Source organism: Strix aluco, chromosome 13 (assembly GCF_031877795.1).
Source record: "Strix aluco isolate bStrAlu1 chromosome 13, bStrAlu1.hap1, whole genome shotgun sequence".
In the NCBI taxonomy this organism is placed as follows: Eukaryota; Metazoa; Chordata; class Aves; order Strigiformes; family Strigidae; genus Strix; species Strix aluco.
Window position 1 is genome coordinate 5,224,356 of NC_133943.1, and position 25,404 is coordinate 5,249,759.

The 25,404-nt window shown below is 36.8% G+C and overlaps 1 protein-coding gene across 5 annotated transcripts in view; it reads right to left on the bottom strand.

Moving 5' to 3' along the window:
• Positions 1 to 25,404, bottom strand: part of FAM13B (family with sequence similarity 13 member B) — a 51,376-nt gene that overhangs the window by 7,313 nt on the left and 18,659 nt on the right. For 4 of the 5 annotated variants that reach the window (XM_074838123.1, XM_074838119.1, XM_074838120.1 and 1 more), the window contains exons 7-20: positions 23,294 to 23,451; positions 16,455 to 16,496; positions 15,248 to 15,403; positions 13,162 to 13,297; positions 12,900 to 12,923; positions 9,377 to 9,444; positions 8,564 to 8,618; positions 8,015 to 8,162; positions 5,387 to 5,452; positions 4,106 to 4,316; positions 2,212 to 2,341; positions 1,650 to 1,731; positions 1,140 to 1,369; positions 711 to 794 (exon numbers count right to left, since the gene is read on the bottom strand). In XM_074838123.1, coding sequence (XP_074694224.1) covers positions 711 to 794; positions 1,140 to 1,369; positions 1,650 to 1,731; positions 2,212 to 2,341; positions 4,106 to 4,316; positions 5,387 to 5,452; positions 8,015 to 8,162; positions 8,564 to 8,618; positions 9,377 to 9,444; positions 12,900 to 12,923; positions 13,162 to 13,297; positions 15,248 to 15,403; positions 16,455 to 16,496; positions 23,294 to 23,451 — 1,590 coding nt within the window. The remainder of the gene's footprint in view (positions 1 to 710; positions 795 to 1,139; positions 1,370 to 1,649; positions 1,732 to 2,211; positions 2,342 to 4,105; positions 4,317 to 5,386; positions 5,453 to 8,014; positions 8,163 to 8,563; positions 8,619 to 9,376; positions 9,445 to 12,899; positions 12,924 to 13,161; positions 13,298 to 15,247; positions 15,404 to 16,454; positions 16,497 to 23,293; positions 23,452 to 25,404) is intronic. The other variant, XM_074838122.1, reaches the window with a different exon arrangement.

Consider the following 25,404-nt stretch of genomic DNA (forward strand, 5'->3'; position numbering starts at 1 on the left):
ACGGCTATCCTGAACAGTTACTGGCATTTTCTCCCCAAGGGAATTGTAGAACCAGTGCCGAGATCTCCAAGACCATTATTCTTCGTTGGCATTTAGACTGAAAGGCTTGGTCAGATTTATACGGCAGCGCTGATTCTACAGCTAGTGTGCCAAGTCCAGAAGGCTGATAGAACAGTAACCGGAAAGATCTTGTGATTGGACTAGTGATGCTGAACACTGTCCAAGATAAAAACCCAGAAATTCAGGCACTAATTGCTAGTCACTCTAATTTCCATACCTCCAATTATGTAAGATACATGCCACAGACTTGGAGGGAGAAAAAGTGTCTTTTCATTTCTGGTTTTGTGAAATCCAGAATAACATTTCAGACTTTTTCCCAGGAAATTCAATAGTGTTGTTTATTTTTAAGACTTCTCTTTGCCTCACAGACATATAAGGCACCAAACCACACCAATCACTCTGCAAACCCCAATAACCTACTGATTTGTGAAAAAAGGGCCCATTAACACATACTATTTTTTTTTTTTTTCAAGAAGTCAGTGCAATAAATTCCTCCAATGTCAACACGGAAATCAACAGGTAATTTTGTGTTTTGGAGAAGAAACCCTACCCCCACACACCAGCATTAAATTCTGGTATTACTACTGCACAAAAGTTACTGTTGTCTATGCATACGTTAATATAGTTTGATGAAGTAAACCAAGTATTACCGGCCGTCCATGTTGACTTTCATAATACAGGAGGCTTTTCTGGAGAGATGTTTTCTCTTCTACCAAATGGTCCTTTGTCATTTTCTGTCAGAATAATTCACATTTAATCAAACACAAGTCACTTTAACAGTTTCTCTACACTATCAGCTATACAGATGCCTTAGCCAAACTTAGTTATTAACATACATCCCACCTTCATCCATTTAAAGCTGTCCAATATTGTCAGCACATAATTGTAAATATTTTAATAAAGAGTGAGCAAGGAAAATGTAGTTCATGGTTCATCTCGATCATTTCCCCACGGAGTCTGAAATACAAGGGCTTGGCAAAGGGCTGCTAGACAGAGGCATCATTTTGTCAAGGTCTGACAGTGCTCTATTTCCCTCTGTTATTCTCTTAGAAACAGCCTATCCATAATCTTATGCTTACTTTTATATCTTCTGGCAAACATCTTTCAACTCGTTTTTCCTTTAATCTTTTCAAAATGAGTTCAAGTGTAGCTTCCTTAGTGGGCTTCTTCTCTTTCTGCACAACCCGCATCTCATCTCCATTTTCTTCATCCTCTTGGTCAAGAGAGGAACCAAAGCTTTTTGGAAGAGTGTTACTTCGTGGACGTGTTTGAGGTATGAATTCTCCATCCGAGCTCCTCTGCTTTGCATCTGAAATGAGAAAAATTGCTCAATCCAAAGGTTTAAAAGAAATAACTTTCTCAGTTCTTTTAGAATAGGAAAGAAAGGAATATAACAGTTTTCATAGGCAAAGTTTCTCTTCTGACGAATTCAATGACACAAGAATAATTGGATTTTGATTTTTTAATAGTTCAGAATCTAGAAATGAAGCCTTTTTACTATGCTGTGGCATTTTACTGAATGACTTCACCATTTTAGTCATGTAGAAAATTTGTGTTTGTAGAACACCAGAAACTGTAGCATCCCTTACCTTTTATTTGCTTTCTCAATTTGGTAAGTTCAGTCATCCATTTTAAAACTTTTGGATTGGCTGCAATATCACTATAGGAGGGCTGAAAAGGAATACAAACAAACCACATTTTATGAAAACACACATACTAAATCTTGTTTATAAATACTTCTTTCAAGATTTGGTAATATTTATGACAGCAAACATGACTAGTAACAAGGATGCCACTCTTAGTAGGAGATCAGATCTCAGTGCCAACATAACAGACAACACTTGTGAAAATAAACTTGAATCAAGACATCAGAAGTCAAACCAGAGAGTGGTAAGATGCTTCTCTCTCCACACATCTCATCTGATACCCTCTCAGCCTCATTGCAGAAACATCACTGCCTGCCCTTCTTCGGGCTCAGGCATTATGGCACATTTTCTAGTATGGCTGCTGCTCAGTTCACTTTTGCAGACAGCAGTGTATAACAAAATTATTCTCATTTGTGAGCCCACAGTTATTTAGTGATGAACTACAAGTAACTTAGCTCTACCATGCAGTCCTTTATTCTGAGGAAAAGCAGAAGTGGTAACTTACCTTACTGTTTTTCTCTTTTTCAAATTGTTCCTCAAATTGCTTTATTTTTTTCTGTAATTTCTTGACAAGCTGATAAGGTGTCTTGTCTTCCCTTTTGTCATCTTTTGAGCTAAAGGATGCTCTTCGTGTTCTGTATTAAAAACGTTTTTAAAATGTCATTTACATAATTAAACAAGTGCAAGCAACTTGTATTTTTGAGTAACAGATGACTAATTTCAATTTTTTTTTTCTTCAGTTCATAACCCATTTTTTTCAGAGCTATTTACTTACTGAATCAAAATGCTTTGATCTGCTGCCTTCAAAATGTGACCTGTTATTTTTTCCTCTCTAATTTCAGTAATACCCCTAACAGAAAAACAGCATTGGAAATTCAAGTGTCATAAGCTAATGTACCATTAATTACACTGTCATTAGAGCAGTTCAGATCTTTCTGGTGGCTAGGCTACTTATCCAAGTTACTAGATACTCAGTACTTCTGGAAGTATCGGGCACAGAATAAAGCCTAGGCTAGAAGCTGCCACTGAACAATCCTTGGTAATTAAGACAGCTCCACTTAACTGTCTTAGGCAAGTTATTAGATACTTATCTAAAAACCATCTACATCATCTGTTGGCCTTACCAATATATTTCTAGAGTATGTGATTCTTGTTTTAAATCATCTTTTGCACTTGTTCAGCTCCTTGACATTTGCTGCTTGTGAAAAGCCTTTTTATCTCCAGACTGACCATGAGAATTTTCTAATACACTTATTACACAAGGTGCCTGAAAGACCCCTCAACACAGCTAGGGACATCTACGTAGTTCAAGATATTAGAAACACTAATCTGATAATCTCCTAGTGTAGATCCTTATTAGCTTCAGAATGAGGAGAACAGCTATTACAATCAGCACTTTTCTGCAGGTCAGTCTTCTGCATCGTTTTAACAGTACTTGTCAGCTGTCTTCCGCACTAACTGGAGATACTGGGCAAGCAGCTTTCTGCATCAATAAATTTATGTCAGACAGAGAATTGGAGTCTCTAAACTTGGCCTTTCCTGTTCCAGATTTTCTCATTTTTATGAGATTATTTCTTCCCTAACAAGCATGGAAAGTCTTCTTAAATTCCCTTTCATATTCACAGTAGTAGACAGTACAGGTCGCAGGTTGTTTATAATTATGGAAGGTCACACTCCCCAGTATGACACAAATAACTTGCAGCTTGTTTAGTTACAACTCCGCTTTCACACACTGGGTTAAACAGGCTTGATCCTCCAAATCTGCAGGAAAGGACCTGCATTAAGAACCCAGCTCTTCACTGTACTGCTATCCCATGCCTCTGAAGACCTTCCACAGCCCAAATGAAGAATCTGCCCAGACCATACTACACACTTTAGTTGCAATCGTTTGTATAACCTGGCTCTCTTTACTGGGAGTAGACAACATACTATGTAAAACAAATCCAAAATTATGCAACACGAAAATAGATAATTCACACTAAGGGGTGGGGGCAAAACTTACATAAAATCATAGACCCCCAGTCCAGTAAAGACTGGTAAACAAAGGATAGAAATACTATCTTCAGCCCAGGAAGTGCCATTACAGCGGGTTGTCAGAAGCCCTGACCAAATGCCAGGGAAATCTATGCAAGCTTGCCCTATTTTTATACTCTCCCTCAGCATCTGCCAGTGGCCACTTTGAGAGATACAATACCATCCCAGATGAACCTCTGGTCTGGCTCACTATGGCAGTTCCTGGGCAGGCAGAACAGCCCATGACCATATAATGCTACATTTGACCTTGGTCTTCAGTTAATTCATATCGTGAAAACCCATTAGGTTCTTAAACAGCTGTATTTACATATTGGCAGTAACATCTCCTGCCCCAACACCCACCAAATTTGCATTAAAATACCTACCTAACAAAAGAAAGTGCTTTGGATGAAGAATCTAATGTTTCTGGATCATGTAAGAAACGTTGGCTTTGCCCAAAATCCAAACTCCGATGTGACAATATCGGATGACAGTCCTCTTCCAACGGATGATTAGTCATCCTTCCAGCCTGCGGGGAAAGCTGAGCTTCTCCAGATTCACTGTCCTCCTGCCAAGATTTGAAAGCAGGAAATGGATCTAGAAGATAAAAAAGGGACACAAAATGGTACTTTTCTGTTAACAGAACTATCAACAAGAGTCAAAAGGAAACAAAAAATGCGTACCCAATGCTTAGTCTTGTATGCTATAAAGGATGTGGTGTCATATACAAAGTGAATAAAGACATTGAAATACATCAGAAAGCTACAAATTCTGTCATATAACAATTGAAAGAAAAAGGTACTGAAATGAAGTATGCACACTAGGATCCCTTTTTCAAAGTGTATCTTGGGAGTATGCATTTCTGAACAGTTCAACAGTGTAAGAGAGCCTTATTTACTTATCAGAAATCCAAAGTCAGACGAACATATTTATTGCTCACCGCAATATTTTGCGGTGGAAATTAATTTTCATACCTTACACATGTACTCTGAAAGACTGTCCTCTTGGTTTTGAAGAAGGTGAGCCTGACAATAATCTTCAGGCACAATACCCATTTGCTTAAGTCTTTTTAAAGGACTGTTGTTGGGTTTTTAAGTTTAAATCCATCTTGACACCACTGAGAAAAAGAGATTTCTTAATTTGGGGAAGGTGACCTCTTTCGGGCAGGGGATTCCAAAACAATCAATTTTTCTTTTAAATCCCTATAAAAAGTTAGTTGCTAACATCCCTTACAGTTCTCAGATATGGTTTTCTTGCTGTCTAACAAAAAGCTGACATGGCCTTCCAGGCCCTTTAAAACCCCACCCCCCTTCTCCTTTCAGAGAGTTGCCTTTATTTTCCAGTTCAAATCAGAAATTTGAAAACTGGGTTCAAAGTGTGCAGAACAACAATAAAACCCACAACGTAATCTTTAAAAAAATAACCCTTGTACCTGCTTTCCATTGTACATTTACTAAGTGTTGTTGGGATTTTTTGTTTTGTTTTTAAGCTATAATCTTGCCTGTTTACACAGTACAAGAAGGGGACCTTTTAGAAAAAAGTAAACAAAAACTTTGCAGATCAGAACATTCCCAAGATATAAAGGACAGCAGGTGAAGGGTTAGTTAGAAAGCAAACCATAAACTATCAAAAGGCAGATAACTGAACGTATGGCGAACCATACTTACCCTCCCCTTCTCTCTGCAGATGCATTGTTTTGAAATCAATGAGGGGAAAAGTGATAGGGCATGGCGCTAATAAAATGAAAAAGAATGGCAAAAATACTAAAGTGAACACACAGCACAGTCAGAACAAACTATACATAACATGTAAAGCAGGAAGATACAGTACCAGGGAAAAACATCCCAGTTTTTGGGCCAGGCCCTGAGCACTCTCAGCTTCCAAGCAATTTCAATGGCAGGTAAGGATGCTCAGTCCTTAGCGAATTTGAGCTTTTTACTGAAAAGGTTTACAAAGAACTGACACAAGAATAGTAAAGACTTATTGTAGTTTAATAAGAGTCTCATGCATCCTCACTTTAACAAAAGACAAGTTCTAAATATGTTTTTGCTCACAGCTCATAAATAAGAGATGGTGGTGATTTCCAGAAAGCAGGACAAATGCAGAAAAAATACTCAGAAATATAGATTAACTGATCTGCATTTTTGTCTTAAGCCAGTAAGATTTGATGTTCATTTTCAAGAACTCTGTTGGTAACAGACCTTTAAGTTTTCTATCACACTGGCCTTAACAACCCAAATCTTTGGACTAGTGTAGATTTCTTTACAAAGCCAATCTACTTCCATGGAATGCCACAAGGGCTTGCAGTGCCTTGGAAGGCTGAGATCCCAATAACCATCTAAACAGGACTGAAGAACAGTCAAAGTTAAAATACTTTGCAATGAAATAACACCTCTTGCAGAAAATCATGATCTTACTACCAAGAAGCTTATAAGCTAAATTTATATACACATATGCTACTTTCTTTTCAAAGTAAGGGTCATAAAGCTATTTGGGTAAGTAAAAACAAAGCAAGTTTTATGAGCAGATTTAAGGAAATAATGAAAATGGAAGCCACAAACCTTCTGAGAATACATATTAAATCAGATTAACACAAATAGAGGATGCAAAAAAATGTAATGTGCAAGTAAGCAATTAATGTAAATAAAACACTGAGCATGTCAGCAGGATTTTTTTTAAATTTAAATTTAAAAAAAATTTTTTAAACTTTAGACAAATTTATTAACTTGGGCAACCAGAATGAAAATCTGGACTCAGTGTCTTTGGATGCCTGCAAATTGACTTCTTTATGACATGACATACTCTGAATGTACAGTTTGCTAGGGCTCAAGAAGGCCAACCAGCAAATATTTTACAACTCTAAGCCAATCACAAGCTGCAAACCCCATCACTTGTAAAAGGGTTAAAAGGGAAGTATGCAGGCAATTAATTTGGAAAACAGGCAACACTGGTGACAAATTACCAGTAAGTTATCACTATTTGAGCTTCAGGACAAAGCTTTATGTGCTGACACACTACAACTGTATGCTGCACTGTTAAGCTACACACATTCCAAGTATACTTCACTAATTTTAATATTTATAACACAGCAAGCAGAAGTTAAGTGCAGTCATTCTTTGTCACCAGTGTCTTACTGACATTTGATCATAACACTTACAGGCATCTCAAAGAATAGCTGTCACTGGAACAGCCTGTCCCTCGTCCCTGCATAGTAGATCTGTATTTATCTACCAAGCTGTATTTGCAAGTTTTTAAAATTGGAAATAAGTGGACTGTGGCCATTGTACTGTCAGGGGCAGTTCACAGTATTTTGGCAAACTGTATCGCTTGCATTTTTTTTTTTAAGGTGTGATGATTCAGAATATCAACACCAGGCAAAGGAGACAGGATAAGGAACACATAGAAAGATAAGTACTTTGAAAAGAAGATACTGACAAGAGTGTTTTGCTCTGGTTACAAAGGGGTTATGTTTTTACACGAGTAAAACAACAGTCTAAACAGTTATTACTAGACATCTGAGCAGCAAAGTTCAGTAAAGTCACAAGCTTAGGGGCTTGCTAAACCTGGAAGGCCATAAAGAATAAGGTCACAAACATAAGAAATCCTGCCCAAGAGAAAACTACGGTTCAAATATTGTGCTTTTCCTAAAATCCAAAAAAATGGAGGGAGAAGGGGCACAGAAATAATATCCATCTGCAACTTTAACTTTTATTTGAAAATTCAGAGCTGTTTCAAGTTGTCCAATGATATGGAAACCAACATCTGACATTCCTGATGTTTAAAATAAAACAAACAACAGATTTTTCAGAATAAATTAAATACAAATTGCTGTGTTTAGTAGTTTAGTGATTTTAAGTCAAATTCAGCTAGTATTAGAACTTCAGTAATTTTTTAAAAAAGCAACGAACAAGACAGTGTGAAGATTAACTACATGGCATAATCAGAGAAAGCATTTTTAAGGACTTGGATGAGAGACTCAGGGTCCTGGGAACCATAAGTCACTTTAAAAAAAAAAATATCCCTCTAGTATGAAACAGGCTTTTTTGCTTTCTTTAGTTGCTCCTTTGACTATTTTTTCTTGACTGTTTTTAATGGTTCTTAATTAAGTTGCAGATAGTTCAGAAACAAGATGGGACCTATGTCATGACTTGGTCAATCTTACCATGTGTATAGGAACGTATTCTTCAGGTTGAAGTAAAGAAAAAAAGCGTAAGTTTGCTGCTGCTTCTACTTTGTCAGATGTTCTATTCGTCATTACTAGCTAACTATACTGTGAGCTAAAGGGTGAAAATTACCTTCCCATTTGTCACCATCAGATACATTCTTCAGATCCAGACGTGGTACTTGGACACCCAGAGCTTCCTCAGAAACATTAACATTGCCATCCCCCGACACCTCTGAATCAGTATTTGCATTAAGATCACAACTCCTGCTACTTGAATCCTGTATTTAAATAAAAAAACAGAACAATTTTATTACTATTTAGCAACTGGAAATCAGATACCTAATCAGTGCTAATTCCAGAACTTCTGGAAATTTTCTGAAAAAAATTTTCTTCTTTCTTAACCCAAGGAATTATAAACAAGCTTCCCCCACACCCCCAGTAGCAGTCAATTTTTTGTATTACAAAACATTCCTCACGAGGTGCTTAAGTATAAGCTTGCTCTGCTGCCAAAAGTTTCTGTGGAGTGAGATGAGATCTCCAACAGAGGTTTTGCAAACCTCGCAGCAGACCATCAACATAAGATGCCGAAAGCTCCGTTTACTGTTTTTCTTCATGTCTGTATTTCATGTGAGTTCATAAGATGCTGTGTATCTGTATATAAATTAAACCATAATCTTACCAGAAACATCTCTGAAGATATGCTATCATTGTCACCAAGCAATATACTATTTTGCCTAAAAAGAAGACACAGACCTAGTTATCATTTTAAATACAAGTTCTTAATGGACAGTAAATACTATACATTCCGTTTACTTTTTATTCTTACATATACTAGTCCAGTTTTAGCAGATATGCAATGTATTTCCTTAAAGGAATAACTAAAATTCTGGGGAGCAAAACTTACACTGTTTCCAACCTGGCCCCCTCACCTTTGTTCTTCACACAGAATTTCAAGCTGAAGCATGTAAACAACAACTGGACTTGAACCAAGTTGGAAGTAAAACCAGCTCAGACCCTTGTTCTCAAACTGGGAGTAAATATTTTGAACTCAAATTTTGATCAGTGCTGAACTCAAACTACAAATGAACTTAGAGTTTTCTGGCTAGTCACTATCACCAGCATTAATTCTTCAATCACTAAGAGCAATAAAATGTGCCAAAATATTTGAAAGTAAGTAACTTTTTCTTCTTCCAATTCTCTTGCCTAGAACATAGGGGTTGTTCACAGAAAAAAAAAAAATCACGATATATATCATATAGGCTCGTGCTTATTTTCCCTTTTAAGTGCATGAAGTTCCATGGCTTCTATATCACCACTATGAAAGGTTAACTCCATCTTCTCCTGTTTTCACATGTGAAAAGTTGTATGTTTAATTTCACCTCCCTTATGTTATACTGTGTTGTCACAAATCAGTTTGGTACACTCACTTTTCAAAACTGAAATTACACATTCTGCCACATAGAATGAAAGAAAACAAAAGAAAAATACATACCTTTCACTATTATTTTCTCCATCAACATCTGCATCTTTATCACATGGTTTCAATAATACGTCTGCAGTCTGTTGGCAAAAAGTATGTTTAGAAAGATTTGGGAATGGCATTCTCAGCTGAAAACATTTTTGTAATCATCACTGACCACAAAAAACCCTCAAGAACTAAAAGCACAGCTTTGGAAATCTTATTTAATCTAACCATGCAATTTTTTTACATCTAAAGTGAAGCCAGTAACCAGGTGTTTTAATCACTAGAAGACAGACAAACCATTTTTTATTATTTCCTTTAAATATTAACACCAACAGTTCTACTGCAAATCATAGCATGAAGTTTGGGGTGACTAAAATCATGGCAGTAAGTATATCCTAGTCTCAAAAATAACTGAGTTGGATGTAGACTTGTGCTCAGCATATATGAAATGAAACAAGTCTGACAGACTTTCTAAAAGGAGCTACTAATCCCTGTTACTAAATAAAGTAGCAACAGAACTGGAAGGGGATGAAGAAATGTTGGCATTTCTATGACACCATCTCACAAAACAAGTTCAGATGAATGTCTGTCACCATTTTGTTCGCTAAAAGTTGGCAAAGGACTGACTACTTGAAGTATTTACACCAAAGCCCAGTACTTGATTTCTTCAAAAAGTATCTTATTTGGGGGAATATAAGGAATGTGAAATACAAAATATGTCATTTTAAAATAACAGGTTACATTTGGTTTCAGACTTCAAGAAGTTCTTACAAATTATCTTTAAAATGTCTGAATATAAAATAAAGTTACCTGGAGAGTTCAAATATACGTAACAGTTGCCAGTTTTACACTGCTGACAGTAATATTCACCCTTATCAGACAAAACTCCATTATTCTGTTTACATTATTTCAGTCCTCAAGTCAAAGTCCAATTCAGGGAAACAATTTCTAATTACAGTGCCTTTGTCTTACTCCAGCAGGTAATTTCCACCCTGGAGATGAGCTGTGCAAGTCACACTTATTGTAGTCGTGGAAACAGCTGCTTCCGTTTCCATTTCAGATCCAAAGGAGAGCCAACGTGCTCATCTTTCATGTCCTACAACCCTACATGTCCCTCAAACTCCTCTCATTTCCCTTTAACGTCTCCCCAAAAGATACAACTCTCCAATAACATTTGAAATGGTGTATTAACAAGAAGGTAGAAACTAACATTTAAAAAACCCCAAAACTTCACCCCAGAATGCCACCTTACCACCAATATTAATTGACAGAAATATATCAAAAAGCAAAAAAGGCCAAGAATGACATCAGGTATGACAACAAAAGTGCATCTACACAGGACCGTGCACTCCCAAGCATCCTGTTCCCCTTTATATGCTCAGCACAGTAACGTACTTGGAACTCTGAAGTGCACAGACTTCACAAGTGAAATTCACATTTCTCAGCTGTTCTTTGAAACCATTGAAACTGCATAAAAACGCACTGAAAAGGCACCAATTTGCAATTTTTGTTTCTCCATCTACATTTGTATCTTCCGAGTTCTGATTTCTAAAGCTCAGCATATATTTTAACTAGGAAGTCAGAAGGAAGTAAAGTGTTAGGAATTAATATGAGAAACTCATTCTCTACTGCTTTTGAAGGCTTTCGACATCAAAAGACTGAAAACCTAAAACAAATACTACCAGTAAAAGAAGACTTACAACAGACAGTCAGAAAAAGACTTATGGCAGAAATACGGACCTCTACCCTGTACTTTCAACAGAGTTCTTACAAACATAGTATTCACCTGAACTGGATGAAATACTAATTAAAACACCATGGGCATTTTGTGCTATAGGATAACAATCCAAAAATTTTTTTATCACAAGATTTGACACTCATGCATCAGGAAAGAACCTGGACAATCAATACACCCTGTGAAATTTTAATTTACAGAATGGGATTCTAAAACAGTATGCTAGTTTAGCAGGAACAATTGAAAAATTTGGCCTGTTAGGTGATTCAAAAGAGTCATTTGGGATCCACGAAAGCAAACAGAAGGCTAAGAGAAGAATACATTACAATAGCGAAAAGCGCTACGGCAACATTTTGTTTTAATAAAAACACAGATTCCAGACAAGACTCACAGTTTCACTATGCTAAGGCATCCATTTCTATCTTTTCAAGTTCACAGACCCATTAAATTCTTCTAGTTAATTTAAGTCTACTAACAATAGGTTTGCTTATCTAGTTATCTTTCAGGAAACCCTCAGAAAGATTTATGGACTCACAGGCAAGAAGTTAAAAACCATTGTAGAAAGTTCTCTACACATGTATAACAAAGCTCTCTACCCACAGAATCATCATTTAGATTTATGACAAGAAAAGTTTTATCAAGGAACTAATTTGAATTTTTCATTAGAAGTGCTTATTTGACAGCTGCATATGTGCTATTTCATACAGAGTGGTAGAAGCTATGTTCTCTCGCATATTACTTGATTTCATTTTTGTCAGCACATATTTTACAGCATCACTTGATCACATAAAGATACCCTGAATAAGAGACTGATGCCTGCTCGCTAATAAAAAATGCTGGTACAGTTCAGGCCATCATTACAAATTCAGGCCCTACATACTACAAACCTTCACATTTGACTGTAGGTGAAGATCTAATAATTTGCAGCTCAAAGCAAAGCTGAGGCATCTTTGTTGTACAGGGCAAACAATTATTTCAACATTTACAGTTGCTACAATACTGGGCTTCCATTCAAACTGTATGAAATACTTGCTTCTTTCAGTGACACGTAGCTGTTCAATTCAAGTATAATATGTAAAAGCAAAGCCAAAATTAAATCTGTGACACTTGAGTATCCTGTGGTTTGTCATTTACATGTTCAGTTGCTTTCTGATTTCAGTTTCTTTTTAATTTTCTGCAACTTTCAGCAACTTCAAGTATCATTAATATTGTATTCTCTGAGGAAAGCAGTTTTTAAACAATACAACTAAGTTTTATTTTTACAAGCATGTTAGCATCACATCCTAATATGCGCTCATGCAGCACTCTAGACAGATTTTTCTGCTTTGGAATATAAATGGTCAATCCTGATACTTTTCAAGATGACAATATTAAGTGTTGAACCTCTTCAGGAGATCACAAGGCTAATTCTCTTTCATTTTTCTTTTGCTGAACACCTCAAGTGTAAGAATTCTAAGTGTACCCATCAGTATGGAGGGACACAAGCTATCAGCACAGCAGAAGTCAAACATCTAAGCAAACAGGTCCAAAGAGAAGCAACAGAATCTCTTTGAAGTAGAAAGAGATTAAGATATGTTGGAAAGAACAGACACCTATGCCTACCACATAAGAATCTGGAAACAGTGAGGAAAGGCTGTAATTAGCTGCAGAATCTCAATGTGACTGTTACTTCTACCCCTTCTTGATACAGTAAAAGGCGTGACTGACTGTGGGCTATGTTACAACCACAGCTCTAGATCTTCTGCTCCTCAGGAAGCCTTTACTAACACAGATGCTGTTCTAACCGGTGCTATGCTTGCTGATACACTGACTTACCTGAGCAGGAGGAAGGGCTGGTACCTGCAAAAGACCAACAGAAAAACATTAGTCAGGGTCCAAACAAGTTGCACCAAAGTACACAAAAATTTCTCTGTGCCTGTCTACGAAACATGCACAGCAGAGAAGGCAGTTAACTGCACAGAGCAACAGTGACATGTAAGGCTACATCAGAGCTGTTAGGAAAACTTGGATCTCTAAAGCACTTTGCTGAAGTCACAGCAATTTATGATTTTCCTATACAGGAGGCTCTTCCTCTCACCTGAACGCTTTCTTCTTCCTCAGTTAGAGTATCATGTTTCATAGCTTCGCTGTCTAAATCTGTGCAAACCAATACTTCAGAGCAGTCTGCTGTGTTCTCACTGCTACCAGTGTCATTATCTTCAATAACCTCATTCCTAAAGATAAGAACAGAAAGCCTTTAGCAACCTGTTGTTCGACCTTTAAAAGAAAAAAAAAATAAGAAAAACAACACAACACTGTCCTTTTTTTTTCCTCTCCTTAAACAGTAGCAAAAATCAGGGTGTGGGGTTTTTTTTTTTTCCAACAAAATTATTCTGACCAAAGATACTGGTAATATCTACAATTTCAGCAACCTGTAGGCAAGTTTAATTGTTTATGTAGCTTATATATACTTCTGAGGTTTTCTACAACAGTATATGATAGACACATTAAAATGTATTTATTTGATTCTTGTATTAAGGGTCAGGCATAAATCCCCCACTTACTATGCTGACCTAAGGAATAAAAGTGTCAACAGCCAGAAGCAATGCCTCGAAGTTGCTGTGGCTACACTCCTCTCAATAGTGAAGCCAGCTAGTTTATAGGTAGTATCACTATGTTCCCCTCCAGTGAGACCATTATTTCTAACATTTAATCTTCCTAGAATTCAACTTAAGGCTTGTAACAGTACAGCTAGGAGTAAAGCTAACTTACACCATATTTATGTCCATATATTCTTTACGTGCCACCATTCCTGTTATCACATGATTCTTAATTCATCACAAGCCTTTGACTTCCTTGCCTTCCTTCTCCTCATTCACAAAGAATTCCAAACTATATTTAAAAATGCTCCTCCTCCATCAGATACATAGTATAGATACTAAACAGGCTGGTTCAGAAACTAACATTTTAACTCTTTTTTCTTAATTCCAGCCCTTATTTTAAATTACTTTGAAGAAATTTGCACTGGATCTCTGCATTTTTTTAGTTCTTCCTTTAACTGGGTATTTGCCCTGTGCATAGTCTGCCGGCAGCACTGCTTTAAAGCACCCAGATGACCTCTTTCAAGAACACGATCATGTATCCTCTATTACGGTTAATCCACATTGGAATGATGATCAGAAGCATCTGAAATAGTCACTGTGCCAGAAGAGTATATTGCTTCCAAACCTGCAGTGATGGTGCTTTTAGCCTCCGCTTCTATGAAGTCAGCCAACCTTTAAAACACTTATGCTGTAGCTGAAGGAATTCAGCTACAACAGGTCTTTCAGGCAATTACCCAAAGACATTAAATCTCTAACACTAAAATTCAGTTTTAATTGATTATTACCAGCAATGATTATTACTTTTATGATCAACTGCTAACTTCAGCCTGACCTCTTGTCACAGGTAAGATTTCTAAAAACAGTAAAGACTGAACAATTTAGAAAACAGCATTCAAGTCTCTGAATATTTCATGTATTTCAAGCTCTGAGCAACAAAGAAATTTAGGTAATGTTAACTACACATTTTTGGAGTTTGGGTATTAATTGTGACTATTTATTTTTAATAAAGCACCAAAATGTACCAGCTTCTCAATGCTGCCATGGCAATCGCTACACTCATAACATGGCAAGATTTACAATAAAAATAAAAGCTGACCAAATGAGGCTGGAACTCCATGCAAACAGACCCACAGTGCTTGTTCTATCCATTTTTAGCCATTTCATTGACATTGGCAGCCACAGCAGTAAAACAGCTATGTTGACATGGAAAGATAGGGTAAAGAAACTGCAACAGTATCTACAAAAGCTTTCCTACGGTAAAATTGTGTCATAAGTAACATCGGTGAGGTAAGAATGAAAGCACTTGCGTAAATTCAAGTTCTTGGGCTGCTTGCACAGAATTCAGCAGTGAAGCAGTTATACTTCACAACATTTTTAGCTATCCAATCAATTTAAAATATTTGCTTCAAGACCTGTTGATTACTGGCAAGTGACAGAAGTTGGTTTGGTTTAAAATACGAGATAAATTGAAGTTAATTGCAAAAGTCGTAACTTTTGCTTTGGATTGAGGTGGGGGATTGTTTTGGAGGCGTTAATATGTACAATCCTGGAGAATTCATTACAGATACAACAAAATCTTACTGGTTGTTAGATCCTTCCTCATCCCCGCTGGGATTTTTTGCTTCACTGTTACAGCCCAGTCTGTGTTGCTGTATATGTTTAAGATCGTTATCTAAGCTGCTCTGCAGGTCGAAAAGATGCTGTTCCACAGCTGCTCTAATTGTTCTTTCTAAAATACTAAACACAAAAAAGACAGAAAATTTACATTAAGAACTCTCCTTTTGCATTGATCAACTATGCAGAAAGGCAGAGATAACAAAAACTTTACACATGACAGGAATTCTTGATGGCAGTTACTTCAACGCAAAAGGAGACTAACTTTTCCAAAAAGGCAGTGGAAATTATTGCACCTACTATCTTTTATTTCATAAGATTGACATAAAATATTACAAAGTCTATTAACAGTATTTTAAGAGTAACCAACAGACTACAATGACTAACTTTATTTTTTAATAACTATACACAAACACTTATAAAAGCCTAACATGTTAACATGACAGAAAAATCCTGTATCTATAATGGGTCAGAGGCAACCCTGGAGCAGGTACCACTTCAGCACAGCTGGCTGTAACCCCTCCTGAATGGGGCTGTAATCTTAAAAGGCAAGAGCTAATGAACAGCAGAGACAATGAGCAAGTACCTGATGAAGGACACAGGATATACCCAAAGATACATCAAGAAAAGAGCTGCATTCTTTAAAAACAGACTGCTCTGTTGAGTGCTTCTTCGCCAGATCATCCAAAATATGCAATTAGGCCTATAAAAAACCCTCCTGTAAGAATCTTAAACTATTTTACCCCATTTTGAACTCTGGACTTGTGTGTTAATTCTCCTCCACATTTGTACATGCAATTCCACTGAGCTGTACTCAATATTAACAACTAGAAGTTGTTAAAATATAATGTTGCTGAAAATACAGTGTGAATGCCATCATAATTTGAAAGTCAAACACCTATGATGTATCTAAGCATAAAACCCAAAGTGGTTTGGAATCTAGATTCTACTATACTGTGCTCTCATGCTTCTGCAGTCAACACCACTGACAGACATTAGGTTTCTCCTACGTTAGTGTTAAATGTCATAAGTGAAACACTTCACACTGGAATATGTTCATTCATAACTGTAACCAAACCTACTGCATTTCTTTTTCTTGAAAGAAGACATATCTTCTATGCCTGTTCTAGTAACCGCACTATTCAAACACATTTTATATTTTCATTATACTTACTCTGCAGAGGCTGGCAAGATACTTATGGGAGAGATATGAGCACTGCAATAAAGAAGAAATAAGTTAATGTAATGCAAAAACTTCATCACACTAAATAAAAGTCTTAAAGTCACCAGAAAGCAACTTAGAAGATACCTAAAGACTCCATGTAATGCGGCTAATAAACGTAGAATAAATATGTAAAGAAAACACTGATTTGTAGCCCCTCTATTATTCAGATGAAGAAATCTTAAAGAATGCCATCATAAGGCAGAAAGTTACAGAAGTAGCAATGCAGATTTCTGTCTCTCAAGTGTCAATACTCAGTATATTATGAAGCTCTAAGCTCTCAGATATACAGTCTTTCCCATGGGAAATACTAATCACTTAGTCTCCAAAGACTTCCTGACACCTTGCTTAAGAATGCAGATTCTAACCTTGCTGCCTAAAGCAAATTCCAAATTACTCTGCTTTCCTCCACAGTTGCAATTTCACAGAAGTCCTTCCCTGCCTGTCAGACTGTTGAGTAATTTTATTCTGCAACGTTCAACAGATCTGCAGCACTCTCCAAGGACAGCTACGTTTCAAGTGTGGGGCAGGTACTTTCACAAGGTTTTGAGACACCAGCTCACCATCTGTAAAGCATCTGGAAATCTAGCACATGCCACTTCAGCCTAGAATGTTAAACTCCTAGGGGAGTGGAAGGGTGGAAATCAGCGTAACTAACACAAGCGAGTTCAAGGAAGTTAACTCATGTATGCACTCCCTCTTCAATTTTCCATTAATATGACCAAAATTCTGCCATTATAAACAGAATACTTACATTTTAGACAAAGGAACGGTAAACATGCTAAGAAAGAAATAAAAGGAAAAAACTCTACTGTAAACAGCAATGAGTTGCAACTTACATGTCTCATTTAGAAAAAAAATAAATACTAACTTTATTTCAACTAGGAGGTGGGGAAGGAAGTAAACAAATGCTTTTTCTTCCTATTATATATAGCTAAGCTCAAAAAGCTGAAAAACAAAATTTTAGTCTACTCTTTACCATGCAACAACATTGTTGGCAGCCAAAGTTGACTTTAAATATTATTTTCATCAATGTATAAAGTAACTCTTGAAATTCAAGGGAGCTTGCCGCTCCACTGGAGACCTGAACAGGTACTACCACCACAAGATAGTTTTGATTGATATTAGTCTTGCTTGTGCTAAAAAATGTAGATAGTCTCTCTGCTTACCCAAGAATAGTTTTAATACAGCAAGGAATATCTTGGTTAGACCTTATCAAGTTTATTAGTAGTTCCACCACCAGAGAGGTAAAATAATTAGACCACCTCAAGCAAGCTTTCTATTTTCTCTTCCTCTAAGTAGATGAAACACGAGCAATAAAGGACTTTCAATTAAACACTAGCTGATAAGGAAAGTGGTTAAAGTATTTATTTAAAAATAATTATGCCCTTTTGCCTTAAACAACTTGTACTGGGTCAGTATCAAAGTGCACTGTGTTTAAACATCACCATGTAACGACTGAACAAGCAGGTGCCCACAAGAGTTTTTAATTTTTATTTTTTTTTAAGTGGAAATTCAATTTTTAATCAAGTTCACTTTATGATTTGGGTTTTTGCCTAGGTGAAAAAACAGTGCAGATCTATTCCAAATGCTTTGACAGAACAGGCAGCTCTAAACTACTATTTCAAAATAGACACTGCCATATAGCTTTGGAAAATTAAAACACCTGATGTAGAAGCCAGATCGATCTGTAGCCACTCATTTCAAAGCTGCCAGATCAAACAACTGAGGATGAACACACTCGCATTTCAGGGGTTTTTTTTCTAACAAAGAAATGGTAAGAAGATGTTTACAACTTCAGATATTTACATTCCATTGATATTTCTGTGCACAGTTCAGCATACTCCTACTACTTATACCAAGTGTTTAAGTTTACTGATAAACAATTTTTGTTTTGACAATACTTGAAATAAAAAAATGAAGACATGAAGCTGTGAATAAGTTCAGCTTCAGGAACAAGATAGAGGAGGAGCATGAGCAAGAATCTCAAAGAACAAAACCAGTAAGATTTCAACACACAAAAATAGTGCGTTTAAGTATCCAATGTCAGTATTTTCAGTAAATTCTACAAAAGCTGCATTATAAAAGGTATGTTTGCTTTCTAGAAGTAGTAATACATAGTTGTACACATTTAAATCAATTTACTATTAAAACACAGTCACTCTTAGGATAAATTGGGGAGGGGGGGAGGCAATCGGAGCACCTAACACTGCAACACTCTAGTTGTAAAAGAGAGCAAAAAAAATTCAGTCAAGGGCACAAGTACAAATACTATTTATAGGAAACTGTGACGACCTGGAATCCTTTTATTCTACCACTTGAGACAATGAAGAACTGTGTCAAGAGTGGGGAGAATCAAACTCATCTCCAAAGAATCCAAAATATTTCAGACATGGTTCACAACAAAATTTTCCATCTTACTGCATAACCTTCAGACCCCAGCATAGGATTGTTCACCAGTGCTTTTATTAAACACCTTTAGGTGCATTAGAGGTACTCAGTAAAAGATGTGCATAAATCAGCAATATTGCAAAGCCTGAAGAATCCTCTTACTACGTAAAGACGATCCTACGTCTTCAACTAATCACTTTAGCAATTAAGCACTTTTTGAAAGAAATGTGTCAATTGCTCTTACCTGAAAATACATTACAACTTCCGAACCAGTGTACCACAGCTCAAGGATACTTTTTAACAGCTGTAATTTATACTGCTACATAGAGCCTTAACGCAGCATGACACAGCAAGACACAGAAAGGTAAACATCTTTGTTTCATAGTGCTAACCCTCTCCCGAGAATCCCTTTTGTACTGTCTCCCTACCCATAAAAAGTCCTGGTAAAAACATGCCTTAAGATAGAAAAATACATCTAACGTTAACTAGAGATAAAACATTTCAAAGTTTTTCTTGGTAATTTACTGGCTGTACAAAGATTCTTATATCTCATTTAAAAAAATCAATTGTGACATTATTTCATTTCACAATATCTCTCCAAAATACATTTAATCTCACATAATTTTAAAGTTAACAAAAAGTCTTATTTGCAATCCTATCAAAGCAACATTTTTCCGTTCATATATTTACCTGTGCAGCAGAACTTTACAGGCCATTCTGATTATTTTTGCTATCCCAAATGAGCACTTCATGTAAAAATGCTTCATTTGGAAAACAGCAAAGCGTGATGTTGGCTGCTGGTTATGCATACTGCTTGCTGGGATTCAATGGCTGCTTGTCAGACAGTACTTCTGGAGTGCTGCACTAAACCCTGCAGTCTAAATAGAAATAGACTGCAACATGAGGTCACTCCTGACAATAAGCTGCCCAATCAACACTTGAAAGCTTTCCCAACATGTTGTTCAGAGATCTTCTAGGATGGAAGTAGGGACAAGTATTTGGATGTTAAAGAGAGTGTTAAACTAAAATAATAATGTATTTTCTAGCAATTCAGGCAGTTGTTATAGTCAGTCAGCCTTACTATACACGCATTTTGTCTCACTTTGTTGCTGTTAATATTATTGCCTGCCTCTCACTGATCAGAGCTAATTAAAACAGAAAAGGGTTAACAAAAATATATAAGCAGTAAGGATGTCACCCTGTAATTCCACTTAATATAGACAAAGCTAGCTGTTTATAGAACTTACTACTTGTCATATCTCATATTTTTACACATATAATTTTGAAAAGACCAAAGAACATATCAAGAGTTTTTTATATTAGGCTTCTGACAATATTTGAGATGAACTGCAAAAAAGTAAAGCCAATACTGCTTGGCAAAGCACAGTGATGAAAGATTTGGAATAATGACAGCGAAGGATTCTAAAGTGATTATTTCAACAGCATGTCTTAAAAGTCAGCTGCAACGCTGAGTCAGTAATTCTTTCCTCCAAAAGTCAGGACAGCAAAACCGAAAGAGCCGTGGGGAAAAGGCTTCTGGTAACAGAGAATACGATGTTTCCTTTACATACACAATGTTAACTTGTGTGCAACAAATGCTCCCTGACTGGGTAACAGGCTTAAAGAATGCTCAACAGGTTTATATTAAATACCATTTTCAAGCAGCCACTAAATCAAACTGCATTAATGATTATCCACATTCTCACCAGATTCCTCTCTAACTCAAAGTCAAACTAACACCACGCAGTGCTTGAAGGTCATATGTTTCAGGAAGAACAAACAAAATGAGTAATGAAAAAAGGTAGTGAGCAAAATTATAAGCAAGTTATAGTCCAAATAACTAGAAGGAAGGTCATATAACCCATCGTATGAATCAAGATAACAAGTCTTTAACATGCAGAACATGCAACCTCAGCGTTCTTTTCCTTCTCTCCACAAAAAGACCAAAATACGCAGATCTTCAGTTCCCCAAATCTGACAACAGCAAAGAGCCAACAAGACTCCAGGTTAAGCAACTGCAAGAATCATATTTAAGGTCTACTTCTCCTCCACTTTCCTTTATAAGCTGCTGCACACCCTATGTCAAGATAAACATCCCAGTAACCCTGCATTAACATTTACTAATTTTATTTTTTTTACATCGAGAAACTAAAACAAAAGAAGGCCATTAATGCATATCATGAAAGCCTTTAAATTTGGAAAAATATTTACAGTATTTATAGTGGTTTAAAGTTTAATAAAGCATAATTTCTCATGCTCTGTAATTATTATTTTTTTTTAAATGTTTCCTGCAGTTCTGGTTGTACAGTCAAAATTCTCTTTCTTCTTCTACATGATTCCTCCTTATCCTTCCCCACAAATTACGTAAAATGCCAACCATAATTAATGCCTATTAGTTTTTAATTAACCCTAAACATCGAGTAAAAGTGTTTTTCTCTTCAGGCTATCAAATTTAAACTCTCAAACATGTTGAGATTGTCACTGCTGCTGCGCTTACACATTCCACAAGCAACTAAATACCTGTGAATAATTAAATTGCTTTAAAACTTTTATTGGAAGAAGGAGCACTTTTGTAGAAATTCCAATTGCAGCAACTTTTTTTTTCTTAATTTAACTCAAACTAAAATTAAACAGTTCTATTGCTGATAAGGACACTTAACTACTAGAATAAATTTAAATTACAAAACAGAATTATGTTTCTCTCATTATTTTATATTCTACAAATCCTTGCAATGAAGTAGAAGGAAGTGTGTAGCCAAGCAGCTGAACAGATTTCAACCTGAAATCCTCAGTCTTGACACTACTCAGTCTTAGGCAGTAAACTTACTTGTGATTTTCCCTGCATTTCTTCTGCTTTTAGTCACACTTTTATTATAGATTCTTCTTCACCCCTCCCTACAAGTTCTTACATGCAATGCCCATAGCAAGCACATGCTGCAGAGGGGAAAAGGTAAAATTCACTATCCATAAAATGTAAACTCTGAGTAGAAGTAAAGCAGACTTAAAAACAAAAACTTGCATACTACAAGAAAGTAAAATATAAACCTGTGTATTACACGCAAGCGCAAATAAGCTCTCAAATGGAAGTATGATTTGAAGTTTACACATCTCCTTTATGAGGACTGGTCTTAATTAAGAGCTGACTCCCACTCCAGTACTCCTGCCTGTATTATGCTTTGCAACTTCCCAACCTGCTCACAGCTCCCTACCAGCAGAGCCCTTGGCAAACAGATCCCTCTACAGAGCCTGGCTCTGAGGCAGGTAACGCAGGGCCCGCCAGCTTCAGCAGCCGTTGTACCTGTTTGACAGTGCGAGACCTTGGCTTTCTATGCGGTTTTCTAATAACTTTTTTCTAAAAAGCATTTACAAATTAAACCTCAACTTGCACATAGGTGCCAGTCATGACACTCCTACACTGATATAACAAAGAAATATCAGCGTCTGACATAAATTTGGTTAGCAGAATTTAAATTAACTGAAGGGGGATCTTCAGGTGTTTTACGAATATATTAGCAAGTCAACTTTCACAAAACAGGGTATCCAGAGTCTTCATTTCAACTCAAATTAAGACAACTTTCTGGATCCTCAAATCAAGTTTTTTTTGCAAGCAACCCGTAACTTTACAAAAATACCATCTTTAACATGCTCAAACTTTTCTCCACGTTGCTCCTACTAAAGGCCTTTCTAGAACCTCTAAGTTCCAACCTAAAAATCATAATGGTCAATATTATCCCACTTGTTCTCCACTATCCTTTTGCTCATATATAGTTCTCTTTGTCCCTAGTGTTTTCTCTCTCTAGCATATTTTCAGGAAGTAATCACATCTACAAAGTCTTCATTACAATTGGTTATGAAATACATTCCACTGCACTCTAGTGAAATAAGAAGGTACTTTCCTCATTTAACACCTGACCAAACTGGGCATAAAAAAACCTAGACATTCTCACAGGTTTAGAGAAGAATTAGGGTCATGTAAGGACATAGCTCTGCTCACTAGCATGTGACAAGAAATAGTCCTAGGATTTCCCACTGAAAGGGAGTGGTGGAAAGATGGTACAGCATGGGTTTACATCTACCAATGTTCACATTCTTTTTATATTTCTGCTACAAAATTTACTGTTTAAATACTACTTTACAGTTTCACTAAAATATGCCCTTTTTCCCTTTCTCTGCATAAATCACCACAGTTAATCTGAGTTCTACAGGCATGCCTCTGGTGAATTTGGGAACAGTTATTTTATCCCATATTTTACTACTACAAGAACTGCACCTACTTCTAAAGCTTCAGTCTGTAGACACACCACTTATCTCAAAAGCCTGACAGCTTCTCTCTCCCAGACAGAACAGACTATACTCCAAACTTCAAATCCAATCCAAACTCCAAGGCAGAAACAAGTTACCTTGTTGATGCTGTAACACTCCTGGAATCCGAGAGACTCCCTGTCATATCTAGATGCACCACAGCTGGCCTTTCAACAGGTTTCTCTGTGCCATCTTCTGGAAGTTCTTCAGACTGCTCAAGCTTTACATCTTCCTCCTCTTCCAAGAGATCATTGATCTAAAAAAGATTTAATCACAGTTAATGGCTTGAAAAGTTCTTTTAAGAGGTCCAGGGAATTAAAAGAGCATGAGAGGTATAAAAACAACATACGTGTAAGAGGAGAACATTTTTCAATTTTAGAAAAACAGGCACACTAGACTTGCTCTTATATAAAACCATACATTCCACATCATAGAAAAGCTACATAACCCTTTTGAGACATTGGACAAGAACTGAAAAGAGAAGCACCTCTGATGCAGAAAATGAACAGAAGCAGAATCAATAAACAACAAAATCCCAACCACACTGAAGTCACGAGGCACAGAACCTTTCTTCTTCTATGTATAAAACAAAGACAGATAATTCACCTGCACTCCATAGGTAGTCTTATTCATATATGAGAAGCATTTTCTATATTGCCTTCCATCAAAGGATTTGAAGTCTAAGACCCCAAACTTTGAAAGTACTGAATGAATACTTATAAAGGCAAATATAAGAGCAAGAGTATTGAGAAGTTTCTATGAAGCCTCTTGTGTATTTTGGGGTTTTTTTTGTTTCCAAATACAGATGATGTTTCTACTGAAACAGTAATATAGCCAATTTAAAAAGTGAAACAATACAGCCAACTGAAAACTCAATACAGCCACCTTAATTTTTTAAAAAGCAACTATGTCTAAAACATAAAAAGGTAAACACAACAAAGTGATCCTGTTTGATTTGCAAAGCTCCTCTGATTGATTACTGGTTTCCCAAACTTGCGAACCCAAAAATTAAAGTAGCAACAGCTGCCTCAAGAAAACACACTTTATAGTATCTGACACACAAGTATAAAACAAAACCACTGAAATAAGAAAAATTGAAACTTTAGAAGTTTGAGATTACATTGAAGGCAGAGAGGAGATGTGTGTTTCTTTTTAAAAGGGGTGTAATGCATTATATGACACTACATTCAGGGCAAGAAATTTATTTATCCCTGACTTTCCCCTGTAATTGCAAGAGGATGTGCCACTGACCCACGTGGGGACAGCAGCCCTTCTGTACCCCCCACCCCGCAGTAGCCCGGGGGGAGCAGGACCCGAGAGAAGCACACTGTTGACATCTGGTGGAGACACCACGAAATTAAAGGGACACCCCAACAGGCCTCGAAAGTAGGGGAGAAAAAAAAAAAAAAAAAACCAAAACACACCACACAGGCTGCTATGCTTGGGAAAACCTTTTGCTAAAACATATGACCCACAGACAAGTCAGTAACTTTAAAGCATGAGAGTACAGATTAACTAATTAGACTTTAAAGAGCAGTCATCCCAAGCTAAGATGACAGTCCACAGCCTCGGGTTGCGAAAGTTACAGCCCAGCTTCACTGAACAGCTTCCTGCATGCAGCAGGGTCGTGACAGTTCTCCGCGCTAGACACATTCCTGCAAAGGGCTAGAGACAGCAAACACTGCAAAGCTGCAGCACTTTGCTCGGAGCTCTAGCAGAGCAGAAGCTGCTCGATCCAGAACTTGCTGCCCACGCTTGGCAGACCAGACCAATGGGTGAGGTGTCTACTGCAGTGAAGAGCAAGCAACCAGCTGCCCTAGTACTTGCCTTATCTGTCTCGCTAGAGGAGGGGTTCATGGGATAGTTGGGCTTTAAAAATTCAGTATTTCTTGTTACCTTCCTTAGCAACTGCTGGTGTTATTTACCTTTTTTCCTCTTTAAAGAAAATAAATCATTTGTTAAGCCACCTGATCATGAGAAAATTCAGTTTATAGCTTTCCATACTTCTGAGGAAGTGTTTAAGCCAAGATTTTATTAATAATCTATGAACCTGGCTTTGATGATACAAAAAGTACTTCTGCGCATTATCACTTATATACCACGACTTGTTAGAATTAGAAATACACGCCAACAGAAAAAGATTGTATCATATTACCGTATTTTAACTTCCCTAACAACTCTCCATCTCTATTTATGCCAGAATGACATG